General features: G+C 42.3%; 1 protein-coding gene across 12 annotated transcripts in view; it reads left to right on the top strand.

The window, feature by feature from the left end:
- The window catches only part of PITPNM3 (PITPNM family member 3), a 913937-nt gene that overhangs the window by 848422 nt on the left and 39588 nt on the right, over positions 1-25927 (top strand). For all 12 annotated transcript variants that reach the window (XM_068270198.1, XM_068270206.1, XM_068270199.1 and 9 more), the window contains 3 exons: positions 6882-7052; positions 21743-21931; positions 22278-22426. In XM_068270198.1, coding sequence (XP_068126299.1) covers positions 6882-7052; positions 21743-21931; positions 22278-22426 — 509 coding nt within the window. The remainder of the gene's footprint in view (positions 1-6881; positions 7053-21742; positions 21932-22277; positions 22427-25927) is intronic.

Genomic DNA, 25927 nt, shown 5'->3' on the forward strand with positions numbered 1-25927 from the left:
CACACTGTGGGAGCGGTTTCACCACAATATCAGCCATGCAGACCTTCTTATGATCTATTTGAAAAAAGAAAGGGGGGTATCAGCTACTGATTGGAATTATGTTCAATCCCTGGTTAAAGAGGAACGTCAGCCTAAACAAACATACTGTCATTAAGTTACATTAGTTATGTTAATTAAAATAGATAGGTAAAATAATCTCTTACCCACCCTGTTTTAAAAGAACAGGCAAATGTTTGATTCCATGAGGGCAGCCATCTTTTTGGTTGAAAGGAGGTGACAGGGAGCATGAGACACAGTTCCAACTGTCCTGTGTGTTGATCACCCCTTCCAGTTGCTAGGCAACGTGAATAACAACATAGGAAATCCTATCGTGCACAGCATTAGGGAAAAAAAATCCCGGGCAGTTTTCTTTGATGGGTGGAGCTTAGCTAAAAATCAAGCTAAAAATTATGCTTTGGTAAGAAAAACAAAGTTCTGATGCTGTGAAACAGTTAAAGAAACACTAAGCCTTTTCAGTGCTGCTGAGTAGATTTTTAGTCCGGAGATTCACTTTAAAGTTCCTCTTTAAATTGTATGCATTTAGACTTCTGTTTTTCAGCGGGGACGCAGCAAGAGGAATAGATTAGAAAATAAACACCACTGTTAAAATAAAACCTTTTAATCTCACAACATATAAAAGCATAACATAAAAGCTAGGCAATGAAAGGCATAAGTGAAGGGAGTAATGAATGCTCTGCCACACATTATAGAATACTGCGCCTCGTTGCCTATTCCCTTTCTTATGTTCCATAAGACCACTATATATAATTGGGAATAAAGAAGCAAAGTATATGTTCATATTTTAATAAAGCATGGCTAGAATAATGGCTTCTATTGAGGAAAAAAAGTCACAATCTATTGATAGATTAAATTGGCATGTACAAAAGAACACATGCATTCTCAATAAGGAAAAAACAAACCGTAGTACTAATAGATATTATACAAGATCCCAACCCAACACAGCACAAAGCCATGCACTGATTGGGAAAAGAATGGTTCTCTCTGATCAATATTTCATTAATAATATTGCTAATAAAAACAATAGGTTTCATTGATTTTTATTAGATTCAATTATGTCAATGTCAAATCTCATCTGAGAGCATCAAGGCTATATCTTATGTATTTTTTTTAGATATATTTTATTAGTTTGCATTTTAATTTTTAAAAATGCATAAAAAAAAAGATTAGACTATGCTCACCTATTCACCTTTGAATTATTCAAATTTAGAGTTGATTTAGTTGAAATGTAAAATTGTAATTGTAAATCAGCGCAAAGTTTCTGCAGGAAAAGGTTTGCAGTGTGTCGATCTGTATTTTTGACAGGTTTACGTCATTACTTTTGGTTTCTAAACTCTCAGGGCACTGCAGTTGAATGGCAAGCACCTAGTATTTTGCTCCATCTCAGCTATAACTGCCCCAAAACTAAAATATTATTCCTAAATCAAAAGACAATGGCCCATATGCAATTCACTTTTTCACCTGAGTTTTCTCCTAGGAGATAATTTTTCATCTTTTATTTAGATAAATTTTTCCACACTTTGCAATTGAAAAAGCAACAAAAAGTAGGTTAAAAAGTGCCATCATAATGAGTAATTTTGGTTTTGTGAATTTTTGCAATAATAATTTTGATCATAATTTCGATTTCTTGGGAAATCTTGATTTTCCATGATTTTATGTCATTTCCCACAAATGCATTGACATCTAAGAAAACGTTTCACTTACGAGGCAACACATCTTTGCATAAATGCATTAAAGTCTATAAGTATAAGAAAGTTGAATGTTGTTGAAATTGCGGAACCATTGCAAAATGACATAGCATGATTACGACTACATGGAAAAATAATTTTTGCAATAGTCTGAAATTTTGCATTATGATTTTTCATTGTACTTCCAAATTTACCACACATAGAGAAGATTTATTTTAATTAATAGAGGATATAGATCATGTGATCACCATTTTCAGCTTCATATTCATGTAGTTAATGGCCATCTTTACTTGTGACCCTGGTGTACCATTGTAAGGCTCCGTTCACATTGGCATTTTAAGCCAAACAGATCAGGTAAAACGCATTCAGGCTCCACTTCACCGGATCCGTATGGTTAGCCCCACACTGGCAAACGGATCCCTGACAAAGGTTCTGATCATTGGTTGATCGCATCCGTTTTCACTCCATTTCACCGATCTGTGCACCCGGGATAAGGGAGGAAGCGTGGTAGTCACATGACACAACGTGTGACGCAAAGGGGAAGGAGACTGAAGCCTGGTAAGAAAACCTCCCTCCTTCACCACCAGTGGATTGTCCCCACATCCCCCCACCACCAGTGGATTGTCCCCACATCCCCCCAGACCCCCACCCCCCGTGGATTGTCCCCACATCCCCCCAGACCCATACCTCCAGTGGATTTTGCCCCTAAAGAATGGTCCATTTTAAATGTTAAAATCTTGGGAGTGACGTGAGCCATATATTGCAAGTAATTAAACTCATCTTGATTCTGTCTGCTTGTTCAATACTGAAATGGTGCTGAAGCGCAGCATTCAGGAATATTCAGGAGTTCTGAATTCAATATGTCGAATTCTAATACCAACACTAAACTTTAATGGCTCCAGAATTAACAGAACAAAATTCTAAGGATCTGAAAGAATCTTTGTTTTCTACTACCAGTAGAGCTTGCGGTAATAGCGTGATGCCCACTACTGCACTGGCATTGGAACCAGTACAGTTTTAACAGATTTAATGAGAAACTGTCACCAAAATCTTAAAATTTAAAACACATACAAATAAGAAGCATGTTTCTTCCAGAGTAAAATGAGCCATACCTTACTTCTCTCCTATGTTGCTGTCACTTACAGTAGGTAGTAGAAATCAGAAGCGACAGGTTTTGGGCTAGTTCGTCTCTTCATGGAGATTCTCAGCATGGCCTTTATTCTTTATAAAGACATTCCCTGAAAAAGATTTATACAAAGATGCAGGCCAGCCTCCCTGCTCACTGCACACTACTGCCATTCACTAAGTGCTTTTAAAAATAAAGAAAACCCCTGAGAACCCCCATGAGAAGATGGGCTAGTCCAAAATCTGCCGGTAATGTCAGATTTCTACTACTTACTGTAAGTGACAGCAACATAGGAAAAAAAGTAATTTATGGCTTATTTTACTCTGGAAGAAACCTATTTCTTATTTGTGTATGTTTACATGTATTTTAAATTTTAAGATTTTTGTGACAAAGGTCTTTTAAAGAGGAACTCCAGTGAAAATAATGTCATAAAAATGTGCTTCATTTTTACAATAAATATGTACAAATGATTTAGTCTTCCTGATTTACGTTCTGACATATACCACATGGTGACATTTTTACTGCTGGCAGGTGATGTCAGTGGAAGGAGATACTGCTTCCTTTTTTGGCAGTTGGACCCAGCTGTAAACAGCTGTTATTTCCCACAATGCAATGAGGTTCACAGGCAGGAAACCACAATATCAGCCATACAGAGCCGCCTGATGATCTGTTTGTGAAAAGGAAAAGATTTCTCATGGAAAAGGGGGTATCAGCTACTGATTGGGATGAAGTTTCTTTTTAAAGAGAACCCAAGGTGGGATTTAATTATGTTACTGGGGCACAGAGGCTGGTTGTGCACACTATCACCAGCCTCCGTTGCCCCATGGTGTGCCTCCATGTCCCCCCTGCGCGCCGCTATACCCCCGCAGTGCTGGCGACACGCAGCGTGTCGCCAGCACAATGTTTACCTAAGCGATGTCTGTCAGCGCCTCTCCCCCGCCTCCTCCGTATCGGCGCTACCCGCCTGTGTCCCTTCCCTCCCGCTGATAGGAGGGAAGTGACGCGGACGGGTAGCGCTGATGCGGAAGAGGCGGGGGAGCGGCGCTGACAGACAGCGCTTAGGTAAACTGCTGCGTGTCGCCAGCACTGCGGGGGTATAGCGGCGCGCAGGGGGGACATGGAGGCACACCATGGGGCAACGGAGGCTGGTCTTAGTGTGCACAACCAGCCTCTGTGCCCCAGTAACATAATTAAATCCCACCTCGGGTTCTCTTTAAGTGAATCAGGCAGTATGTTGCCTACCTTCAACCCAGTGTTAGGATTCCTCCTCCCCACTAACTCCAGCTTACCCTCCACCTCAATTCCCAGCGTTGTACACCCCAAGCAGTTTAACTGAAGGCTGAAGGTAGCATCTCAGGTAATGCAAGGAGAAGCTCATCCTGCTATCCAACTGCTTCTATGGTTGCTTCGTGCAATTTGTGGTCTGATTTTGAAAGGCTGGATATGATGTATGTACATTGCTCCCAACTGTCTCTCTTTTGGAGGAACAGTCCCTCTTTAGGAACCCTGTCCATCTGTCTATCTGTCTCTCTTTCTTCCTCATTTGTTCCTCTTTCAGGGCTGATTCAATCCACTTTATTGTCATTGTGTAACACAACGAAATTACTTTTCATGACAACCCCAAGGTGCATATAGGGAACATAGTGATAGTAACAAGGTAGAGAAGAAATTATACAAGTATGCCAGGTATTACAGATGTTTAAACAATTTGTACACAGTGTTAATTATTTCAGAGAGCAATCAGAGTTCATCAAGTTTATGGCGGATGGGAAAAAAGCTGTCTTTCAGTCTATTTGTGTGTGTGCGGATTCATCTAAAACGTTTACCTGATGGAAGGAGCTCAAACAGGGTATTTCCAGGGTGATTGTTGTCCTTGATAATGTTTTTGGCCCTTCTCACACTGCGAGTATTATACAAAAGTTCCAGTGATGGTAGTTCAGTGCCAATAATGGCTTCTGCTGTTTTAACAACTCGCTGCAGGGCTTCTCTAGTAGCCTTCGTGCAGCTGTTGTACCAAGCCGTCATGCAATTGGTCAGAACGCTTTCTATAGTGCAGCTGTAGAAATTAACCAGCAGCTTCTGTGGGAGGTTAGCGTTCCTTAGTTTTCTCAGAAAGTAGCGTTGTGCTTTGCCAGTTAGAGCTAAAGCATTGTCAGCCCAGGACAGGTTCTCTGCGATGGTGACTCCCAAAAATTTGAAGCTGGAAACTCTCTCCACAGCCTCTGCATTGATCATTAGCGGTAGGTGAGTGGTCTTTTTGGTGGTCCTAAAGTCCAGAAAAATTTACAGATCTATGGAAATAAATGTATTTTATCTACTGAAAATTTTGTTTAATTGACTCTAAACTTTATTCCCATCCATTAAATTGATATATTTCTTACTTTCAAATGTTAATATGGAGGAAAATTAACCAGGATAGAAAGGACTACTGTGGTTTAAATCATAAAACAACACATTTTCTTATGAAATCTTTATGGCATGCGTGACTAAGGGTGTGTTGGGGGAGGGATTAGGGGCATGGCAGGGGCATGGCTTAAGTGTCCCTCTTTCTTATGGCAAAAAGTTGGGAGTTATGGGTATGTACGATATAAGATATATGAAATAAAATAGACTTAACTGTGTGTCTCATTCTAAATTGTATGTATGACAACCTTCTTTAACCTTTTGTGGACTGATGTAGTTGGAAATGGAATCTACATTTTGCTGTGCGCTGTGCGGCTCTGAGAGGATGTATATTTCAACTATTTGCGTCGTCATTGCTGATCATGACGCTGTTCTGCCACTGCACCTGCTCACTCTGCTGTCTCAGTGACAGCAGAGCTTCTGCATTTCGGTCAAGGGCCAATTTCATTGGCTCCTGACCCTGTGATTACTGTGAACCAATCACAGTAATCACAGGGCAGAATTGGAAGCGGAATGCTGTGGTCCTTAAAGTGGACCTGAACTCTTGCACAGGACAGAAAGAGAACACAAAGAAATGCACCCCGTGGCTGCATTCACAGTGGGATGTTGCATTGTAATGCAACGTTAAAGTCAAAATGCAGCATTACAACGCAACGCAAAAAAAAGGTGGTAACGCACATTAACGCTGCATTACCGTCGCATACAGTAGGTGCAGTAAAGCATACAGGCAATGAAACGTATGCTTTCTTGTATCTGGTAACGTGTGCGTTTAGAGGTAGCACACCGCAAGCAGTGTGTTACCATAACGCTACACGTTACAATGCGACGCTAACGTTGCACTGTGAACTACGCATAGGATTAGCATTGCAGTGTGGTAAGCTGCCATAAGGGGCTCATACATATACAGCAGATTCAATCACTGTGATCAAATCTGCTGTGAAATCGTTGCGCAAACGCTGACAGAACAATAGATTTCCGACCGAAATCAATCGTTCCCGTCGATTCCCGTCGAGCCATCCGTGCGGAAGATTTTTCTCAATCTTTTTCTTTTCAGTGAGGGTCACACTGTAGTCACTTCCTGTCTGAGTCAGGACTGAGTAAGCCACTAACATACCTGATATTTAACTCTTTCAGGCAGAGAAAGAAAAAAAGGAACAATGCACAGTTATTTGTGTGCTAGGCACTGTACATACACATGTCTAACTCATCATGTCACATGTCACTTCGGGTATCCCTTAAAAAAGAAAGGAAGTTCTGAGTTCAAGTCCGCTTTAAGGGGCCAGAGCCGTCCGGTCCCAAAAGGGTTAATACAAGCAAAAACATATACAGTACATACAGTGCTCATTAGTTGTAATTGCCATGCTTATTAGCTTCATCTGGGAGGCAGTAGTTGAGGCTAGCAATCCATTCAATATTTACAATAGCCAATGGCCAAATGGTTGTGCTGCTAGTGGCGCTGCTTTGTGAAGTCCAGTTTCTGCCTCCTGGGTGGGGTTACCTAGCATATTAGAATTTTTACTTGCAACTACTCACTATGCAATCCATAATAACTGAATAACTGAAATCCTGCAACTATATTCTTGTCCCTTTTCTTTTTCTTTCTGCAGTGTGCCGGGCCCGCCCTGCTTGCAGCCAGGTGTACAGCTTCTTCCATTCTGCTGACCCCTCTGCATCTAGACTGGAGCCTTTACTGGAGAAGGCGTTTCACCTGCTGCCACCATTCAGTGTCCCCAGATACCAGAAGGATCCCCTCGGAGATGGCAAGTCATATATCTTAGGTATATAAAAGACAAATATTGTAAAGAAGAATGTAAAATTTGAAAAACATACACATAAAATGTAGCTTTCTCCCAGAGTAAATACACTATAAATTAAGTTTTTCCTATGTCAATGTCTTACAGTAGGTAGTTAAAATCTGACAGGTTTTGAACTAGGCTATCTCCTCATTGGGGATTCTCAGTTATTTGTTTATTTACAAAATCACTTTCTGAATAATAGTCATTAATACAACTGCCAAAACTCACACAAAGAGATGGACTACTTCAAAATCTGTCAGATCCGTAAGCTTTTTACTACCTACTGTAAGTAATAGCAACATAGGGAAAAAGTAATTTATAGAGTAAAAGGTACATTTTCTGTCAGGGTCCAACGCAGGTGCGGTTCTCTAAGGATTGAACCGTGCATGTGAAGGATGCTTACGGCGATTAATTACCGGCATAATGATGCACCAGGAGCGTCTCGGGGGTGCCCATGCGCCACTTCAGCTGAAGTCGCTGGCGGGACCTCTACAAGGGCTAGAGGAAGCCTTAAGTAAGTCCAGATTTATTTTTTATCGAACTGCTCATGGTCCCTTTAAAAGTATATAAGTAAGTCAGCATCCATATCCCTCTCGCTTCAGGTGTGCTTTAAAGAGAAACTCCAACCAAGAATTTAACTTTATCCCAATCAGTAGCTGATACCCCTTTGAGAAATCTATTGCTTTTCACAAACAGACCATCTGGGGGCGTTGTATGGCTGATATTGTGGTGAAACCCCTCCCACAAGAAGCTTTGAGGACCGAGGTACTGTTGGCAGTTTCCTGTCTGTGAACCTTGTTACATTGTGGGAAATAGCTGTTTATAGCTGTCTCCAACTGCCAAAACAGCATGCAGCAGCTACATAACCTGCCCACAGTAAAAATGTCACCATGTATTAAATGTCAGAATGTAAATCGGGGAGAGGAAAGATTTTACAATGAGCAAACACTGACTAAATCATTTATTCATAATTATTGTAAAAATGAAGCTTTTTTTATTACATTATTTTCACTGGAGTTCCTCTTTAAATAATTTAACAGCAAGTATTGAAATAGTCTTGGCCCTATTTCATGTAAGAGCAGTGATGATTTCTGCACCAATTTTGTTCATATCACATAAGCTGGGCAGTCCTGTAAATAAAGTGGAAATGAATGGAATGGAAGGTGGGTTTCCATAGCTTCTAGGGAGATGAAGACTACTGCACCCTCACCCCACTTCCCCTCCAGTCGTGGTAATTGTTTCTTTTCACTTCATTTTGTGAAAGGGTTGTATAGTATAGTGGAACTGTTCATTAAGCTAAAGATTTCCAGTTAAATCCTTACAAAAAAAAAAAAAAAAGATGCAGTTGTGACTGAAGTACTGCTTTCATTGTTCAAAATAAGCAAGAACTTACAATCTTATAGGTGCAATTCCTAACTTTTTGCAGGCTTATTCAATAAGAAATGTTAAAGGGACACTGAAGCAAAAATTAAGTTGTGAGATAATTACGGTAACTGTATGTGTAATAAATAAATAGCACATTATTTTCAGTTATATAGCTTTATTTATAACATTGCATCATTCTGTCAGATTTGCTGTTTAAAAACCATACTTTGTATTTTAAGCTGTAAAACAAAGCAGAGATAATCATCCTTTGAACTTTCTTGCAGTAAAACCTTATCTCAAGCTGTCTCTCACTGTTTATTGTCTGTTTAAGATACAGTATTTAGAAAATGGGACTGAGTTCGACCAAGTTAGTCGAATAGCTCAGAGAAGCTTTTTTGCATAGACAACAACTCCAGAGTTTTAACTCTTCCTATACTGGAAAACAACATTATTTTTTTCCTTTGCTACTAATGTTATATTTGTTTCCTGTACTACACATACAATTCATTATCTCATAAGTTTATTTTCACTTCAGATTCTCTTTATGTAGTTGCTGATTGGTTGCTGTCAGTTCCTCTAGTGTATGGCTGGGTATTGTATCTTAAGGGCCCTTTTACTGCTCTCAGTTAAAATGGAAAGGAAACTGATTTTCAAAGTAATGCCCATATTTTCCTATGGCACCTTTCACACTTAACGCGTTTTAACTGAAATATTCTTCCCAATGCACTCCTATGGAAAAAACGCGTACCAACGTGCACTAACGCGTACTAACGCATACCAACTGATTAAGTGTAAACGGGGCTTAAAGGACAACTGAAGTGAGAAGATTATGGAGGCTGCCATATTTATTTCCTTTTGATCAATACCTGTTGCCTGGCATCCTACTGTTCTATCAAGCTGCAGTAGTGTCTGAATTACACCAGAAACAAGCGTGCAGCTAATCTTGTCAGATCTGAAAATAATGTCAGAAGCACCTGATCTTCTGCATGCTTGTTCAGGGGCTATGGCTAAAAGTATTAGAGGCAGAGGATCAGCAGGACTGCCAAGCAACTGGAAATGCTTAAAGGAAATACAGTATATATGGCAGCCTCCATATTCCTCTCTCTTTATTTGCCCTTTAATCCTCATTGCTTAGCCATGCATTGTTACTTTTTTATATTTTGAATACAATGCTCCAATGTTTGCCTGGATAAAATATTAGAACCCTTCTAGGATTGCAGTTGTGATAAATATAAAAGAAATCTCAACATAATAAACACATGTAGAGATCCCCTTTGTTATTACATGCTTAGTGCTTTCTGTTTGCCAAATGACAATACATGCTGATTTTGTTGCGTTACTTAACAAAATGGCTATTATACAGATTAAAATGAGGTTTGGAATCTTTTTGTTGCATAATGTGGTGCAATCACTCACTATTATACTTATCTTAGCTAAAGTGGTGCTTAGAGTCTTTCTTTCTTGTTTGCTTGACGAAACCTGCTTTTCTTTGCAAATCACTGTATGTATGAATAGGAGCAAATCAAATGCTGCCATACTGTAAAGACAGCCGGGCACCACAGGCTAAGCAGGTCACAAGTGATACCAAGATGCCGCATAATGGAATGTTTTACCAAAATGCATTCATACTTGAAAAGAATCAAACTGAACACTGTATATTCAGGAAATCTAAGACGTCACCTCTATCCCACTGGAGAGTACAGTTAAGGTTAAGAATTGGGTTGATGATGCCTCTGTTGAACTTCTTATTCGATACGCAAAGTGATTGTAGATTAGATTTATGCAAACCGAATGAAAGGAACTGAGGTTAGCAATTATTCTGGGGGGAAAAAATTGCTCTGGTACTGTAAATAACAGAAGAAATATACAAGATAAGACGTATTTGCGGTACATATGCACACAGGTTCTTTATTGAGTAATTGTGTATACACAGTTACTTTTATGTCGCCCACAGGGATTGGGTCTCAATTTTTCGGGCAACAGTTCGGGTCTAGTTCTGTACAGATGCATCGCTAGACTAGAGGTCAATGATTTGTTCTGTTGCAATGGAGGAGGTTGGAGGGATGATGGCTTAGATGGCCCGCCGGTGAACTTGTTCGCGTGAACACCGGGGGCTCAACCCGCCCCCTATACTACATCATTGGGCTAAACTTTGACCCTCTAAATCACAGTCAGCAGACACATGGCAGCCAATCAAGCTGCACTTCCTCCTGGACCCCGTCCACTCTATAAAAAAAACGCTGCTTCGTCTGCCATTTTCTCACTCTGCCTGCTGCCTGCTTAGGCCTTGATTCACTAACCGGCACTAAGCCGGTTAGTGTGCCTTATCACTTAGTGGGCACAAACTACAGCGCTAACCTTATCTGAGGTTAGTGTGCCTTATCTGAGGTTAGTGTGCCTTATCTGAGGTTAGTGTGCCTTATCTGAGTTAGTGTGCCTTATCTGAGGTTAGTTTTCCTAGTGTGCCTTATCTGAGGTTAGTGTGCCTTATCTGAGTTAGTGTGCCTTATCTGAGGTTAGTGTGCCTTATCTGACGTTAGTGTGCCTTATCTGAACTTAGTGCCCCTTAAGTAAATTTGTGCACATTAAAAGATGCACAAAGCTACATTGCGCACTGCACTGCGCACAGCGACGATAACGTTGCACCCACTATACTGTATATGATGCAATGATAACGGTGCACTAATGCGCCGCTCAGGTCGCATCCTACGCAACCTTAAAGGGAACCAGAGAGGAACGGGCTGAAAAAAAAGAACAAGCCTTTATACATACCTGGGGCTTCTTCCAGCCCCATAAGCCTGGATCGCTCCCACGCCGCCATCCTCTGCTTCCTGGAACCGCCGTTACCGGGCCCGTCACTTCCGGCGGACGCGGCCAATTGTCCGCATCACAGGGGCTCCCTCCATACATGTACGCATGCGGCTGCACAGCAGGCAGCCTCATGCGTACTTGTATAGAAGGAGCTCCGTGTGATGCGGCGAATCGGCCGCGTCCGCCGGCCGACTGGCCGACTAGCGGCAATGACGGGACCCGGTACCGGCGGATCCAGGCAGCAGAGGACGGCGGCGTGGGAGCGATCCGTGCCTATGGGGCTGAAGGAAGCCCCAGGTATGTATTAAAGCTTCCCCCCAACCTCTCTGGTTCCCTTTAAGGTCGCATCATGTACAGTATAGCAGGTGCGATCTTATCGTGCAGTGCGCGATGTAGCTTTGTGCATCTTTTAGTGTGCACAAAGCTACTTAAGGGGCACTAACCTCAGATAAGGCACACTAACCTCAGAAAAGGCACACTAACCTCAGATAAGGCACACTAACTCAGTTAAGGCACAATAACCTCAGATAAGGCACAATAACCTCAGATACGGCACACTAACTCAGATAAGGCACGCTAACCTCTGATAAGGCACACTATCCGGCTTAGCGCCGGTTAGTGAATCAAGCCCTTAGTAAGAGAAGGGAAAGACATTGCTGCAGAATTAGGGAAAACGTTAGTTAGGTCTTGTTAGCTTGCTCCTTGCTGATATTTGTTGCTGAAAATCACCACAAAAAAGATCTTTTGAGAGCTCATGTTCTTGTGATGTCTTTTTTTGTGTGCCACTGCCACTGCATATACAGCCCTGTCTGTCGCAGCTGGCCCTTGCTAATTGCTATACTGTGCCAGGCCCAGCACGGTCAATGCATACTCCACACTTTATTATACCAGTCACTGCATACCTTTCACTGCATCTGTGTGACTCCACACTGTATTATACCATTATAACGTAATGAAGAACAGAGGTGCCAACAGGATAAAATCAATTCTTAAAACGTTTAAAATTGCTTAGGAGGCAGTGGTGGACTTATGGGGGGCAAGCAGACACAAAAACTGTATTTTCAGAACAATCAAATTTATTGGTACACTCCACAGGTTTTTGCAACACGTTTCGCAGGTATATTCCCACTTCCTCAGGCAATAAAAAATAGGAGTACACACTCAAAAGACAAAGTGTCCTCAGAGTAATGTACATATTGTTGAGTGTTATTTTTACAGTAATTAATATCATCTATTGAAATGTATGTGCAGGGGATGGTGAGGTGTGGGTGGGGAGGAAGTGTGAGGGGAGAAATAAATATCCTAGTGGGTAAAGGGGTTGGGAGGGTATACAGGATAAAATTGTTAAGCTGAAGGAAGATTGGGCCAACGATGGCCCGGGATAGTGTACCAGGGGATAGGCCTATAGACATAGATACATAAAAATTCAGAATTTTACACTTACCTGTACAGTCTCAAGGTCACGATAAGCCTCTGTACTGGTCTGAGGCAAAGCAGCTGCTCATTGGCCCAATCTTCCTTCCTGCTGCATCCCCGCGGCAGATCGCTACATTTAAACCCCCCAAATCCCCTGGGCTAAATATGGGGAGTGCTTCCTCATAGAGGCAAAGCTTAGTACTGTAGCTCTACCTCTATTTGTGTCAATTCCCGCTGATCGCCGCCTCTCCCTGCCCCTCTCAGTCTTCTTTAATTGAGAGGGGTGGGGGAGAGGCGGAGATACACGCAGATTGACAGGAATAGAGGCAGAGCTGCAGCTCAAAGCTCTGCCTCCACGGGCAGTAAAACCCTCTCCCCACCACCCCAACCAATTCTTAAACGCAAATATTGATTCGCTGTAACATCTTAACCACTCTTGTTGTGAAGAACCACTTTCTTACAGGGAAACTTTAATGAACTTAAAGAAAAAAAAAGAGAGTATTACTTACCTGGGGCTTCTACCAGCCCCCTGCAGCCACCCTGTGCCTGCGGTGTCCTGGCTGGAACGATTCTCTGGTCCCCTGCAGTGGCTAAGTTTCAACAACAGAGCCAGTCGCCGGCTACTGCACCTGTACAATCCTTTAGTGTACCTTGTTTACAGCTGAGGAGACATATGATGATAGTCCAGTTATTTGCCTACCTATCCTTACTTATCAGCAGGACAGAAGACTGTGTACTGTATGTAAAGGTAAAATTGCCATGTACTCCCTGCGCATAACAACTTTACAGAACTTTTGTATATATGCCCAAGATATGCTGACTGCTCTGTGTTTTTGGAATAAACCACAAACCTGGTTGGGAATATCTAAAAATATTTTTACAGCCAAAACATTCATGGTTATATACAGCATAAGGTATGTTATTCGTACATTTAGCTGTCTGCCTGATATTTAAGCATTAATATTTCATTGTGTAAAACTTTATTTAATGCATGGACACATGTAAGCAAGCAACCATTAAGAACATAAAGGAATGTTCCTTGTACATGTAATAGATCTTTATGAATGCTTAATACTTAACTCTCCTTCCTGAGCAAATGAGGTCTTAATGGTACAGATGTTTCAGTAATGTAAATAATTGATAAGACTACTGAAGTCATGTACTCCTGAATCAAAGCGAGTTACTGTAAAATCCAGTTTCGAGACAGCTGTTCAAGCGCTAGGCCATCCCTCCAGCCATTTGGATGTACAGTGCAAACCACTTAAGGAGGAACTTTACTGAAAGATCGTAGTAGGGGAAAATAACTAAATCAATACAGTGCTAACATTGGAATTTATCCATACTCACTGTATAATTCGTCCATGTTGTTTAAACCACCTTAAGTCTGAGGTCATCATTTTTACTACTGGCAGACAAGAGACAAACAGCTCCAAATGCCATTATCTATAAACATACCCACTAACAATGTAATAGGCTAAAATGTTGTGCGTGTATGTATGTGTGTATATTTGCAATTCACAGACAGGAAACTGTTAAGGTCATGACCCTGACATCACACTGTGGGAGGGGTTTCACCACAATATGAACCATACAGATGTCCCTGATGACCTCTTCAAAAAAAGGTAAAGATTTCTCATAAGAAAAGGGGAGTATTGGCTACTGATTGGGATGAAGTTCAATCCTGGGTTGATGTTCCTGTTCAAGGGACTGGTGGAAGCAGAAGGACAGGTTATAAAGAATTCTAAATGAAGACAGAGTCTGGGGTTTATTGGAGCTCACATAATAATTGTTACTTGAGAAAGGTATCACTTTATTCTTGCATAATCTTCAGTTCAAACACAGTGTAGAACAACATTCAGGTTTAATATGCAGAGTCTCGAAATTACATTGGAAAAAACGTCTTAAAGAGGGACTCCAGCCTAAACATACTGTCATTAAGTTACATTAGTTTTGTTAATTAAAATAGATAGGTAATATAATTTCTTACCCACACTGTTTTAAAAGAAGAGGCAAATGTTTCATGATGGCAGCAATCTTTTTGGTTGAAAGGAGGTGATCAGGACACAGGTGTCCTGTGTCCTGATCACCTCTCCCAGTTGCTAGGCAACGTGAATAACAACATAGGAAATCCCATCATGCTCTGCACAGCATAAGGGAAAAAAAGCCTGGGCTTTTTTTCTTTGATGGGTGGGGCTTAGATAAAATTGCAGCTATAAATGATGCTATGGTAAAAGAAAAACAAAGTTCTGATGCTGTGAAACTGTTAAAGAAACACCACGCCTTTTCAGTTCTGCTGAGTAGTGTTATATTTTAAGTAGGTCTCAGTTATTTGGCCTGAGGTTTATGTAAAAGGCTGGTCCGCAGAGTATGCCTTTAAAATAGAGTTTCTTGTGATGCAGGCAGAAGCATCTCGGTAGAAAGTATAAAGATTCCTGGCGCTCCCAAACCAGATCTCACAGATGCTCCTCTTTGATTCTCTGCACTTGTGCCGCTCAATGTGGGGGTCAACGAAATGGATCTATGTAGGAATAGAGCGCTCCATAGTGCATTTATCAAAGGGCGATTTTTATTAAACAAGTTAAAATGTACTCACAAACATCAAAATCACAATCGCTTGTCAGCGGTAAGCCAGCCGCTTGAACACCGGGCGTTTCGGCGCGCTGCGCCTTCATCAGATCACTGATCTGATGAAGGCGCAGCGCGCCGAAACGCGTAATGACGTCAGACGCACACTAACGACAAGCCACGCCCACCCGGAAGCGAGACGGCAGTCCAGGACAACGGAGATCGCGCTGCTGGCCACAGCGCGTTGCCATCCACCGCCCGGTGTTCAATCGGCTGGCTTACCGCTGACAAGCGATTGTGACTTTGATGTTTGTGAGTACATTTTAACTTGTTTAATAAAAATCGCCCGTTGATAAATGCACTATGGAGCGCTCTATTCCTACATAGAAGCATCTCGGTGTCTGCGTGTAGCAGATGATACACGCAGATACCGAGACCATGTTCCTGAAAGAAGGCCACAGGCCTGCACTGACCTCAACATGTACACCACAAGAACAGTAAACATAGGCCATGTTTTCTAAATACCAAATTCCAGTAAGTAAGGCAAAAGCATCATTAAATATTAATCGAGTAGGTGGGTATTATGACACCACGAGGGGGCTAAGCCAATAGTCGGGTCTAGGGGACGGCGAAGATGATGTCACATTTAACTCTTTCCTATCCGCTATTAAAGACCCGGGACGGGCGGACAGAGGGCATTCTGATTCTGATTCCTGCTCTGCTTCCTACATTCCTGCTATGCTGACTGGGACCTCTAAGTATCTTTATTCTATATGTAATCTGATATAATGTATGCTGTACATAGGTAGTCTAGATGTAACTTAGAATAGATCTAAGAAGACCTGATTACAGTCACTAGGAAGGTAATCAAGAGCTGTAACGCCAAGAACTTAAACATGAAGATTAGCTTGGCTAGGATATGATGAACTGTATCTATCTATATTTCTGTTTCCTGAATAAATAACGTGAATATTGAAGAAGCCTGAGAAAGTCTATCTCCTGCTTGCTGTGATGAGTCGTGTGTGCAACTCTTGCTGATGAGTTTGCTGGTGCCGGAAAAAAGGTGATTTAGAACAGTTTATAACAAGTAGATTTTCAGTCCAGAGGTTCACTTTAACTTGTGTTTCATGGTGAAAGGCCGCTTCTTTGGGGGCACACAGTATATGTACTGTCAATTCCAGTTCCTAAGTAATATATTTGTGATAGTACCATCAGGGAAAGTGTTCTCACCTGTATAGAGCATGGCATTCCTGTATGGGGTGGCATATAATGGGATTTTAATTTTCTATGTTATAAAGAATTCTCATTTTTTTCGTATGTCAAAGCATTTCACATAGGCATGAGTGACTGCATTGAAATTGAAATCTCCTTTGTGTGTGCCTATAGAAGCACTGCATAACATATCCTCTTATCTGTAAGCTGGGCTAATGGATAATGAAGTGAGTTGCCCGTAGTGAAGTGACAGTGCAATTGCACTGTGCTCTGAATAAACCTCTGCTCTTTATTATCACCAAATCACTCAGCAGTCCATTTGATGTGGTGTCATTCAGCCACTTCCCCTGCTTCCCTTCTGTCAGGCCTGACTGATGGAAGATCAGTGTGTGTGATGGGTATGTGAGCCTTACGACTAGCGTTTAGCTTATCACCCAAAGAAAATCCAAACTTCCTCAGTCATGGAGAAATTCCATTTAATTGTCATTTTCCCCACATTTGTGATGCACAATGACGTCTCCCAGCTAAAACGACAAGAAGGGTCTAGGAGCCGCCGCTATGCTATATGTCTTACGGCATTTACACTGAAATATTAACAAGATACCAGATCTAATGAGGCCTTACAAACACATTTGCATTTATTTAGCACAAGGAGCAATGTGTGGGCACTGCTGTGACTGCTGCTTGGTGTTATTGGCTGTGCAGTCAAGGTTCAGTTGGTTTAAATGATTAAGCTGTGTGTATAATAGTGTTTCAGTGCAGAAAAATACAATTCTGTTATGATCATAAATATAGCAGTATATGATATTGGTGTGTTATATTCCAGACTATGTTTTACAACATTAATGGCTTAATTTACTATCGTCCTCCTAGGCTGGAGGTCTTTTGAGAATAAAAGTAATCCTGCCAACCTAGCCTGGATTTATTAAAGTGTAACTGTATTTTCAGAACAGTCTTTGGTTGTCTCTATCCATAATCTAGCTCAGGTTGCCCTGGCCCCCATAGAGAAATGTTAGCAAAAAATTGGTAGTCGTTGGTAGTCGCCCAGTCAGACTGATAACTATCATATTAGGAGCTCAACAGGCTGGGCAAAATGTAAAGGGACCAGGGCTAAAAACTCACATATAGCCAGCGGCTAAAACAACATACCCAAATAAACAAGATTGTTGGTGTCACGTACCCAACAGGCATGTGGGTTTAGCTCCTCTGCTGGCATCAAGGCCAACGTCCCCTCTAGTAGATTGGCCTTGATGCCGGCAGGGGGGCTTAAGCCACATGCTTCTTGGCTATGTGGCACCAACAATCTTGTTTATTTTGGGATGTTGTGTTAGCCACTAGCGAACTGTGAGCTTTTGAGATAACAGGCATGCAAGTGTACATGCTGTGCTAGCCTATGGGAAATGGGACCACCATGGGACACCTGGCAGGGAGAGGAAGCAGCACACCACATGTTGAAACATGGGGCTATATTCAATAAATAGCAGTAAAATTACAATGTGCAGGCAGGACAATGAAATTTTACCATTACGTATACCAGTGACGTAGTGTTTGTTGTGCAATCAGCACAACCCATTTTACCTAGGTGCTGCCTGTGCATGGCACATTTACCGCTACTTAGTGACTATGGCCCATGGAAATCAGGGTCCAGTTTGTACTTTTCACTACCCAATGCCTGCTTTCATCAACCATCGCCCATTCAAAATCTAAAGATGTGTACAAGAACTGTCACCCATAGTGAATGGGATTCGATTGCTAACAGTGACCTTTAGACTGTTAGACAGCGCTGTCTATGTACACTGTACAGTGCTTCAATCTACTGCAGCGCTGTACTGGGGACAGCCGTGTCACTCGGCTGTCCCCTGGAGAAGCTCAGAGAGTCATTGGCTCTCTTAGGCTGATGCCTATGAAAGCTTATCGCTGTGATTGGCTGTTGGGGGGAGGGAGGGGATTAGTAAAAATAAATATAAAATGGCAAAATGTATTAAAAAAACAAACAAATAAAAAATAAATAAACATAGCAGCAGAGATCAGAGCCCACCAACAAAAAGCTCTGTTGGTGGGGTAGAAAAGGGGATTGTGTGCTCTGCAGCAAGCTAATAAAGCTGCAGAGCACTTATTTGTAAAAAATAGCCTGGTCATTAGGGGGGTGTAAGCCTGTGGTCCTGAAGTGGTTAACAGTCCCTACTTTTTGTTACCTCTGCTCCACTGCTGGTTTGCTTCCTCACTCTGTGCATCCCCAGCCCTCACAACCTCCCAAGTCTTGGGCCTTTGGGGCCTTCCCACAACACTAATCCAGCCGCCCAGATGGATGGAAACCAATGATGGGATTTAAAGAGAAAAATCCTTGCTCTGTGTTGTTTGATACAGATTGATAATGCAATCTTAATAAAGTTTTGGTTACAATTCATACTGGTCAGTAGTGTTGGGCCAACTTACTGTAGTGCAGTTCACCAGGCGAACATGATGGGCGAACTGCTTGCATTGAGATTGTGTTGCGAACCGGCAAATCCCAATGAGAACATGGGTTTGCTTGCCTAACTGCACCACACCTGTGCAGACTATCAGTCACACGCAACATGCATAGCATGAACTCACCCTTGAAGTGAGAGAAATAGTAGTGATATCAGTAGTGGGAAGCCTCAGTTTGGTTTAGAGGCTTCCAGGATCCTCCTACAGCCCACCATTCCAGCCCAGGGTCCCTCTTCATCCTCTCCGCTCTCACCTGTGGACACGCACATCTGGACGAGTATGATCCATACATGCCTACAACAACGCAAGGGAGCACAGTGGAAAAAACAGCTTAACCCGACTTAACCCTGCAGATGCTTTGATGTGCTCGTTCGCCGGGAGCACCAACGGAAGATGAGGAGAGAACCACAAGGAACTTCTGCATCCAATTTGAAATAAAATGAATGTATATGTTATGCCCAGAACCCGAAGTGTGGCCACTTCGCGTTCTGGCCGGCCACTTTGGGTTCTGGCCGGTCAATGTGCGAAGTAGCCGCTGCGGCCAATGTTAGAAACGGAAGGTTTCCTGTTAAGATTAATGTATTTTCTTGGCCGTCTCTGGCCAAATGTAGCAAAAGTTAGTCAATTTAATGAAATGAAGCCGGCGGCAATGTAACGGATGAAGCTGCCGGCTTCAGCTCTCTCTCTACTCCCCCTGCCCCTTTTTCTTTCCTATGGGCAGCCGGGGGACACGCGTGTCCCCGAGAGTCATTCGTGGCTGCAGGAAAACAGAGCGGGGAGGCTGCAGACATTGCTTCTGCCAGCACCCGCTCTGCAGGGACGAACAGCAGGATTGCCTGCTGCGATGAACGACTCTGGGGGGGACAAGCATGTCCCCCTCGGCTGCCAGTATTGGGGAGGAGAGGAGGCAGGGGGGAGGAGAGAGAACGGAAGCCGGCTTCATCCGTTACATTGCCGCCGGCTTAATTTCATTAAATTAACTAACATTTGCTACATTTGGCCAGAGACGGCCAGAAAATACATTAATCTTAACAGGAATCATTCCATTTCTAACATTGGCCGCAGCGCAGCAGCCACTTTGCACATTGACCGGCCAGAACCCGAAGTGGCCAGCCAGAATGGCACTCTGTGCCATTCTTCCAGTAGCATGACAGAAGCTGAAACAGAATTTGCTAAGACAAGAATTGAGACTAAAATTACTTTGCACAACTGGTGTCAGGGTCGTGTCCCTGTTTACAAAACACATGGTGACAGAAAACTGTGTATGTGTGTGTGGGAGAGGGGATTGGCGGGGTGGGGGTATGGGTTGTTAGCTTAGATAGCATTGCCCCAGACATGCCTTTCAGTTTGCTGGTGCATAGATTGTGGTCCTGAACACTAAGTTTGTGTACAGGGTTTGACATTTAGAGGTATTTGTCACACAGCTAACCTACAACAGCTGGCTATATATTCTTAATCTTAGCTCACATTGGCAACAACAAGTAGACCTTCAGCTGTACTCAATATGTCCATCAGGTCTACTCCACTTCATGACAAAGACCAGATAGCCCTGTGTAAAAATGACAACACAATATACAAGGTATACACATTTAGTAAATGTTTTTCCTTTGAGATAATTTATGTAGCCTTGCCTTCATCAGTCACACCTACATCACACCTCCAATCACATTTTCATCTCACCTTCAGCCATGCCTTCCTCATAATTCCAGCCACACCTTCATCACACTTCCAGTCATACCTTCATACCAACTCCAACCACACCTTCATAACAACTTCGGCCATGTATTTATCACACCTTAAGTCATGCCTTTATCACACTTCCAGTTATGTCTTCATCACACTTCCAGTCACACCCTCATCACACTTCCAGTCACGTCTTCATCACACTTCCAGTCACACCCTTTTCACACTTCCAGTCATACCTTTATCCCAACTCCAACCACACCTCCATATTAACTTCAACCATGCCTTTATCACACCTTCAGTCATGCCTTTATCGCATTTCCAGTCATGTCTTCATCACACTTCCAGACACACCCTCATCACACTTCCAGCCACACCTTCATCACAACTCCAACCACACTTTCATCACAACTCCAACCACACTTTCATCACAATTTCAGCCACATCTTCATAACAACTCCAGCCACACCTTCATAACCTTAATCACACTTACAGCCACACCCTCATCACACTTCCACCCACATCTCCAGCCATACCTTCATCACACCTCCAGCCACACCTTTATCACACCTCCAGTCAAACCTTCCTCACACTTTCATCACATCTCCAGTCACACCATCACATTTTCAGTAATGTCTACCTCATAACTCCACAAAAAGAAAAGAGTGCCCGTATGGATAAATAACACAACGGTCACAAACCAATAGTAAATAATCAATGTATAATCAGTTTATTGTGGACATATCCTTTGAAAGATTGTTAACTGGCCTTAGAGGGATTTGCAATTTCCTTGGACTGTACAGTGTATGCTTTTGATTGTGTTAGCAATACATCACACCTCCAGTCACATGGAGGGGTGAGGTCTGCACTCGACTGAGGCAATCTGGTACTCTGGAGCTCTTGTCATCATAACAAGACTGCTGTACACACCCTAGATTCTCAGCATAGGAGGCCATGGAAGCCTTCTAGCACATGTACAAAGCTGTATAGTAGTATGTAAACAAAAACACTTGTGAAATATTTCATATGCACCAAAGTAGAAAAAGTACTTAACAAGCTTTTTTTGCGCTTAACTTTGTAAATCATGTATTGAATTACATGGTGAAAGTTATATTTACAATAATGTATGGTCAATCTCCTTTACTCCCTAGTGGATGCAATCCAAGCATGTAGCACAGTATTTGCAGAAACCTCCACCGGCAACACATCTACTGAGGCTCCAGCATCGTCCAATTTATCCACTCCTACCCAGGCGAAAGCCCGAAGATCCAGCCTGGGAAGCATGAACAGTGAGATGTCTAGTTCTTCAGAAAGCTTGCCATCTGCAAAGATTGCGAACAGTAAGTCATCCCTTCAGCGTATTCCCGTGCCCCAGAATACACAGAAAACCAATTATGCATTGATAAACACCTATTTTACGGTGCTGCTCACGCAGTTTGTTAAAAGGGAAGCAGTATAAAAATAACAGCCATTTCCAGAAAAAAATGATTTCACCTCCCATAGATTTATTTAGAGCTAGCCAAACCACCCAAGGTTCAAATGAGACCTTTGCAGGGAAAATGTGTTTTGGGACAAAGGATTCAAACATGAACATTTCGATTTACTCAGTGTGTTATTGTTCTGCACTGAACAGATATCAACAGGCATTTATCCGTCTTCTTTCTTCTTGCCTTTCTCTTGATACAGTCACGGCTAACTGGTGGGGAACAAAGCGTATTGACTATGCTTTATATTGTCCTGATGTACTCACGGCTTTCCCAACGGTGGCGCTTCCACATCTTTTTCACGCCAGCTACTGGGAATCAACTGATGTGGTGGCCTTCATTCTGAGACAGGTGAGACAGAGTTTACTCAAATGGATCATGGCTCTGAGGTTTGGAAGCATCGCTTGAACTGATCTTCCAATTAACCCTTTTGCATTATATGAACAGTCTGCAATAGTAGTACTGGTCATTGTTATGAAAAAAGCATCAGATACTTGTAGTCTGCATGTTAAGAATAGAGCAAGGAGAGCTGCAGACTCAGATGAATACTAAAATTGGCATCTTTATTGGAAAGGTACCGACACAAGAACATCCACAGTAACAACTAATGTATTGCGGGCTCACAATCTGGAAGTAGGTACAATTCAAGTGTTGATGTAGACAAGACAAGGCAAATAACATTTATATTGCACTTTTTGTCTGGTGGACTCGAGCTGCAACCACAGGGTAGGCTCAGTTAATAGTAGCAGTGTTAGGGAGTCTAGCCCAAGGACTCCTTATTGTATAAGTGCTGGCTGACTGAACAGGAATAACCGAGATTTAAACCCAGGCCACTTGTGTCAGGCAGTATTGTGCTTTAAACCAAGTCAGCAAATAACATTTAAGCTTATTGTCCTCTAGCTGATCCATGATTGGCTGATATGGTGGAATAGGCGTAGCTTGTGTCCAGGATCCCTCCCCATCTGAGCCCTTCTTGCTTTGCTGTAGTGGAGTACGTGCTGATGAGGTCTCCAGATGAACCTATTTAACCACCATGGAACCTTTTGTTGTTTATAATGTGTCGTATAGAATCCTCATGGCTCAAGTGGAATGCCCCCCCCCAAAAAAAAAATCTATCCCTTCTGGAGTGTATCAACCTTTAAAGCAGGTTTGTAAAGATAAAGTAGTATTTATTATACTGTTGACAAATTAACAAATTCGAACAGCACAGTGAGCAGCCAAAGGATACCAATCCACAAATGGAAAATCATCAAGAAACAATATTCCGCAATGCTGGTAATTAGTGTCAGTTTCCCACACTGATAAACCTCTTGCAGATACCCAGTGCTCAATACAGAGAAAAGTGGCTACCACCACAAATGCATAAAACCCGAGTCAGGTGTTGCTTCCTCAAATGGGGTACAGTTTATTTAGACACACACTAAAACTTCATAAATAAAGTAAAAATAACTTAAATTGCAGCTCCATGCATACTTGACCCGGGTGCACAAATTTGCAGTGAAATCCACTCTACAACACAATAGTGCTCATTGCTCAATAGTGCTCAGTGCATTCAAATCAAAAGTGCCCATTCTCCTTCCTCCAACAGGTCATAGATAGTGCCCATTCTCCTTCCTCCAACAGGTCATAGATAGTGTCCATTCTCCTTCCCCCAAAAGATCATAGATAGTGTCCATTCTCCTGTCCCCAAAAAGTCATATATAGTGCCCGTTCTTCTTCTCCCAATAAGTCATAGATAGTCCCCGTTCCCCTTCCCTTAAAAGGTCATAGATAGTGCCCATTTCCCTTCCCTCAAAAGGTCATAGATAGATAGTACCCGTTCTTCTTCCCCCAAAAGGTCATATCTATAATCCTCATTCCCCTTCCCGCAACAAGTCATAGTTAGTGCCCGTTCTCCTGCTCCCAAAAGGTCATAGATAATGCCCATTCCCCTTCCCCATAAGTTCATAGATAGTGCCAATTTTCCTTCCTCCAAAGGTCATAGATCGTGCCCATTTCCCTTCCCCCAAAAGGTAATGGATAGTGCTCTGTCAGGATCCCTCCTGTAGCGTATACTGTCCGTTGTAGTGGAGCTGCAAACGGACAGTTCTGGCTTATCTACTTGCATTCGGTTGTGCATTTGCAATAAGTCTCATTGTCATTTGCAATCGCTCTGCAGTTCCGGGCAGCTCAGGTTGCTGTCGTCATTCCACCAATTGCTTGCTGCAGCTGAGCTGCGTCCGGATAGCCCTGGATTTCCTGCATGCATGTTGTTACATAATACTGCATGTATTTCTTATGGGAGTCCTTTGCATTCACAGCCAGAAAGCAAATGGTAATCAAGCCAGCTCAGGATTGAATGATTACCATTCAGCTGTTTGGAAATTTGCATACTTGCATCCATTGGTTGATGCCGGCATAAAAGTTTGCCTCCCATTTTAGACTGTGCCCAGTATGCTGGTCTGCTGGGCACTTTGTCACTATGTAAAAGATCTGTTATTGTAGTTCAATGTGACCTTATTACTTGTGCTTTAGCTAGTTTCTTGATAAATATATATGCAGACTTGCTAATATATATTTATCCATTAGATGAGCCGTTTGTTATTTTTCTGTATTATTGTGTATTGCCTAGTTCCATGCTTGATGGACGTTCACTGCATCCGCAGTGGGTCAGTGTAGTCCACTATCCTGATAGCTTGGATTCTGCCATCACCACATTAGTGACTCGTAGTATTCCTGCTACTCTAGTTTCTAGGAACATAACTATAGGCTGCAGTTGCTATTAGTTACGTTCTTTCCTGTAGTCTTGCCTGTGTGGATGCTTGCTGGTGGCTGGTTGTTTACCTGCTTGCTCTGCTTCTGTGGACATGACTGTGAGCGGTGGTTGCTACTAGTTACGCTCCAATCTATAGTCCTGTCTTGTAACTGTCTGAATGCTTGCTATCGCTAGGGCAGCGCTTAGTCTTGCTAGCGTTCTGACTGTCTGTTTGTTCTTTTGTCTGATACTCAGACCATAGGCAGCGCGATATCGCACTGCGCTGCCATTGTGTTTTATTTGTAGCGATATTGGAAGCCCAGAGCTGCATTTGCTCCGGACAACCTGTGTAGCCTCTTCCATTATCCAGATGCTTAGCCTTGTTGCGCTGGGTGGTCAGAAAGTATGGCCCCCCCCAGCATTACATGCTCATTCCCCTTCCCCCAAAAAGGTCATAGCTGCCTGTGGCCTGTGATGCTTGAATGGGCAATATCTATGACCTTTTGGTTTGAATGCACCAAGCACTTTATTGTGTTGTAGTGTGGATTTCAATGTGAATTCATGCACCCAGATCCAGTTATCATGGACCCATGATTTAAGTTATTTTTTACAGTTTTATAAAATTTTAGGGTGGCATTTATGGCAGCTTGGGGTGCTCAGTGCTGTGCCACACAGTTCCGTGACTGATGAGCGTGTAGAAGAAAAGCAAACCCATTAATATTTTCAGGCACATTTAACCTTTTCAGACATTTTAAAGTGTGAAGTTTTAACTGAAGCTCCTCTTTAATAGTCCAAGAGGTTCAGCTAAGAAATGGCTTGGACTGATATATTTTTATGTCTAAACGCGTGTAGCTACCACTATATAAAAAATGATATTAGTTAGTTAATAATAATTTGTGTAAAAACAGGCGAGGATAAAAGGTGTGCCCCTAAATCATTTAGAATGGTCACTGCCTTATCTATCAGTTTTGTAACTACAGTAGCAGTTAATGCACGGGTTATAATGAGTGTGAACTGCAATGGAGACTGGGCATAGACTTAAACAAGAACTCCAGTGAAAATAATGTAATGAACAAAAGTGCTTAATTTTTACAATAATTATGTATAAAGGATTTAGT

This window comes from Hyperolius riggenbachi, chromosome 2 (assembly GCF_040937935.1).
Source record: "Hyperolius riggenbachi isolate aHypRig1 chromosome 2, aHypRig1.pri, whole genome shotgun sequence".
Classification (NCBI taxonomy): domain Eukaryota; kingdom Metazoa; phylum Chordata; class Amphibia; order Anura; family Hyperoliidae; genus Hyperolius; species Hyperolius riggenbachi.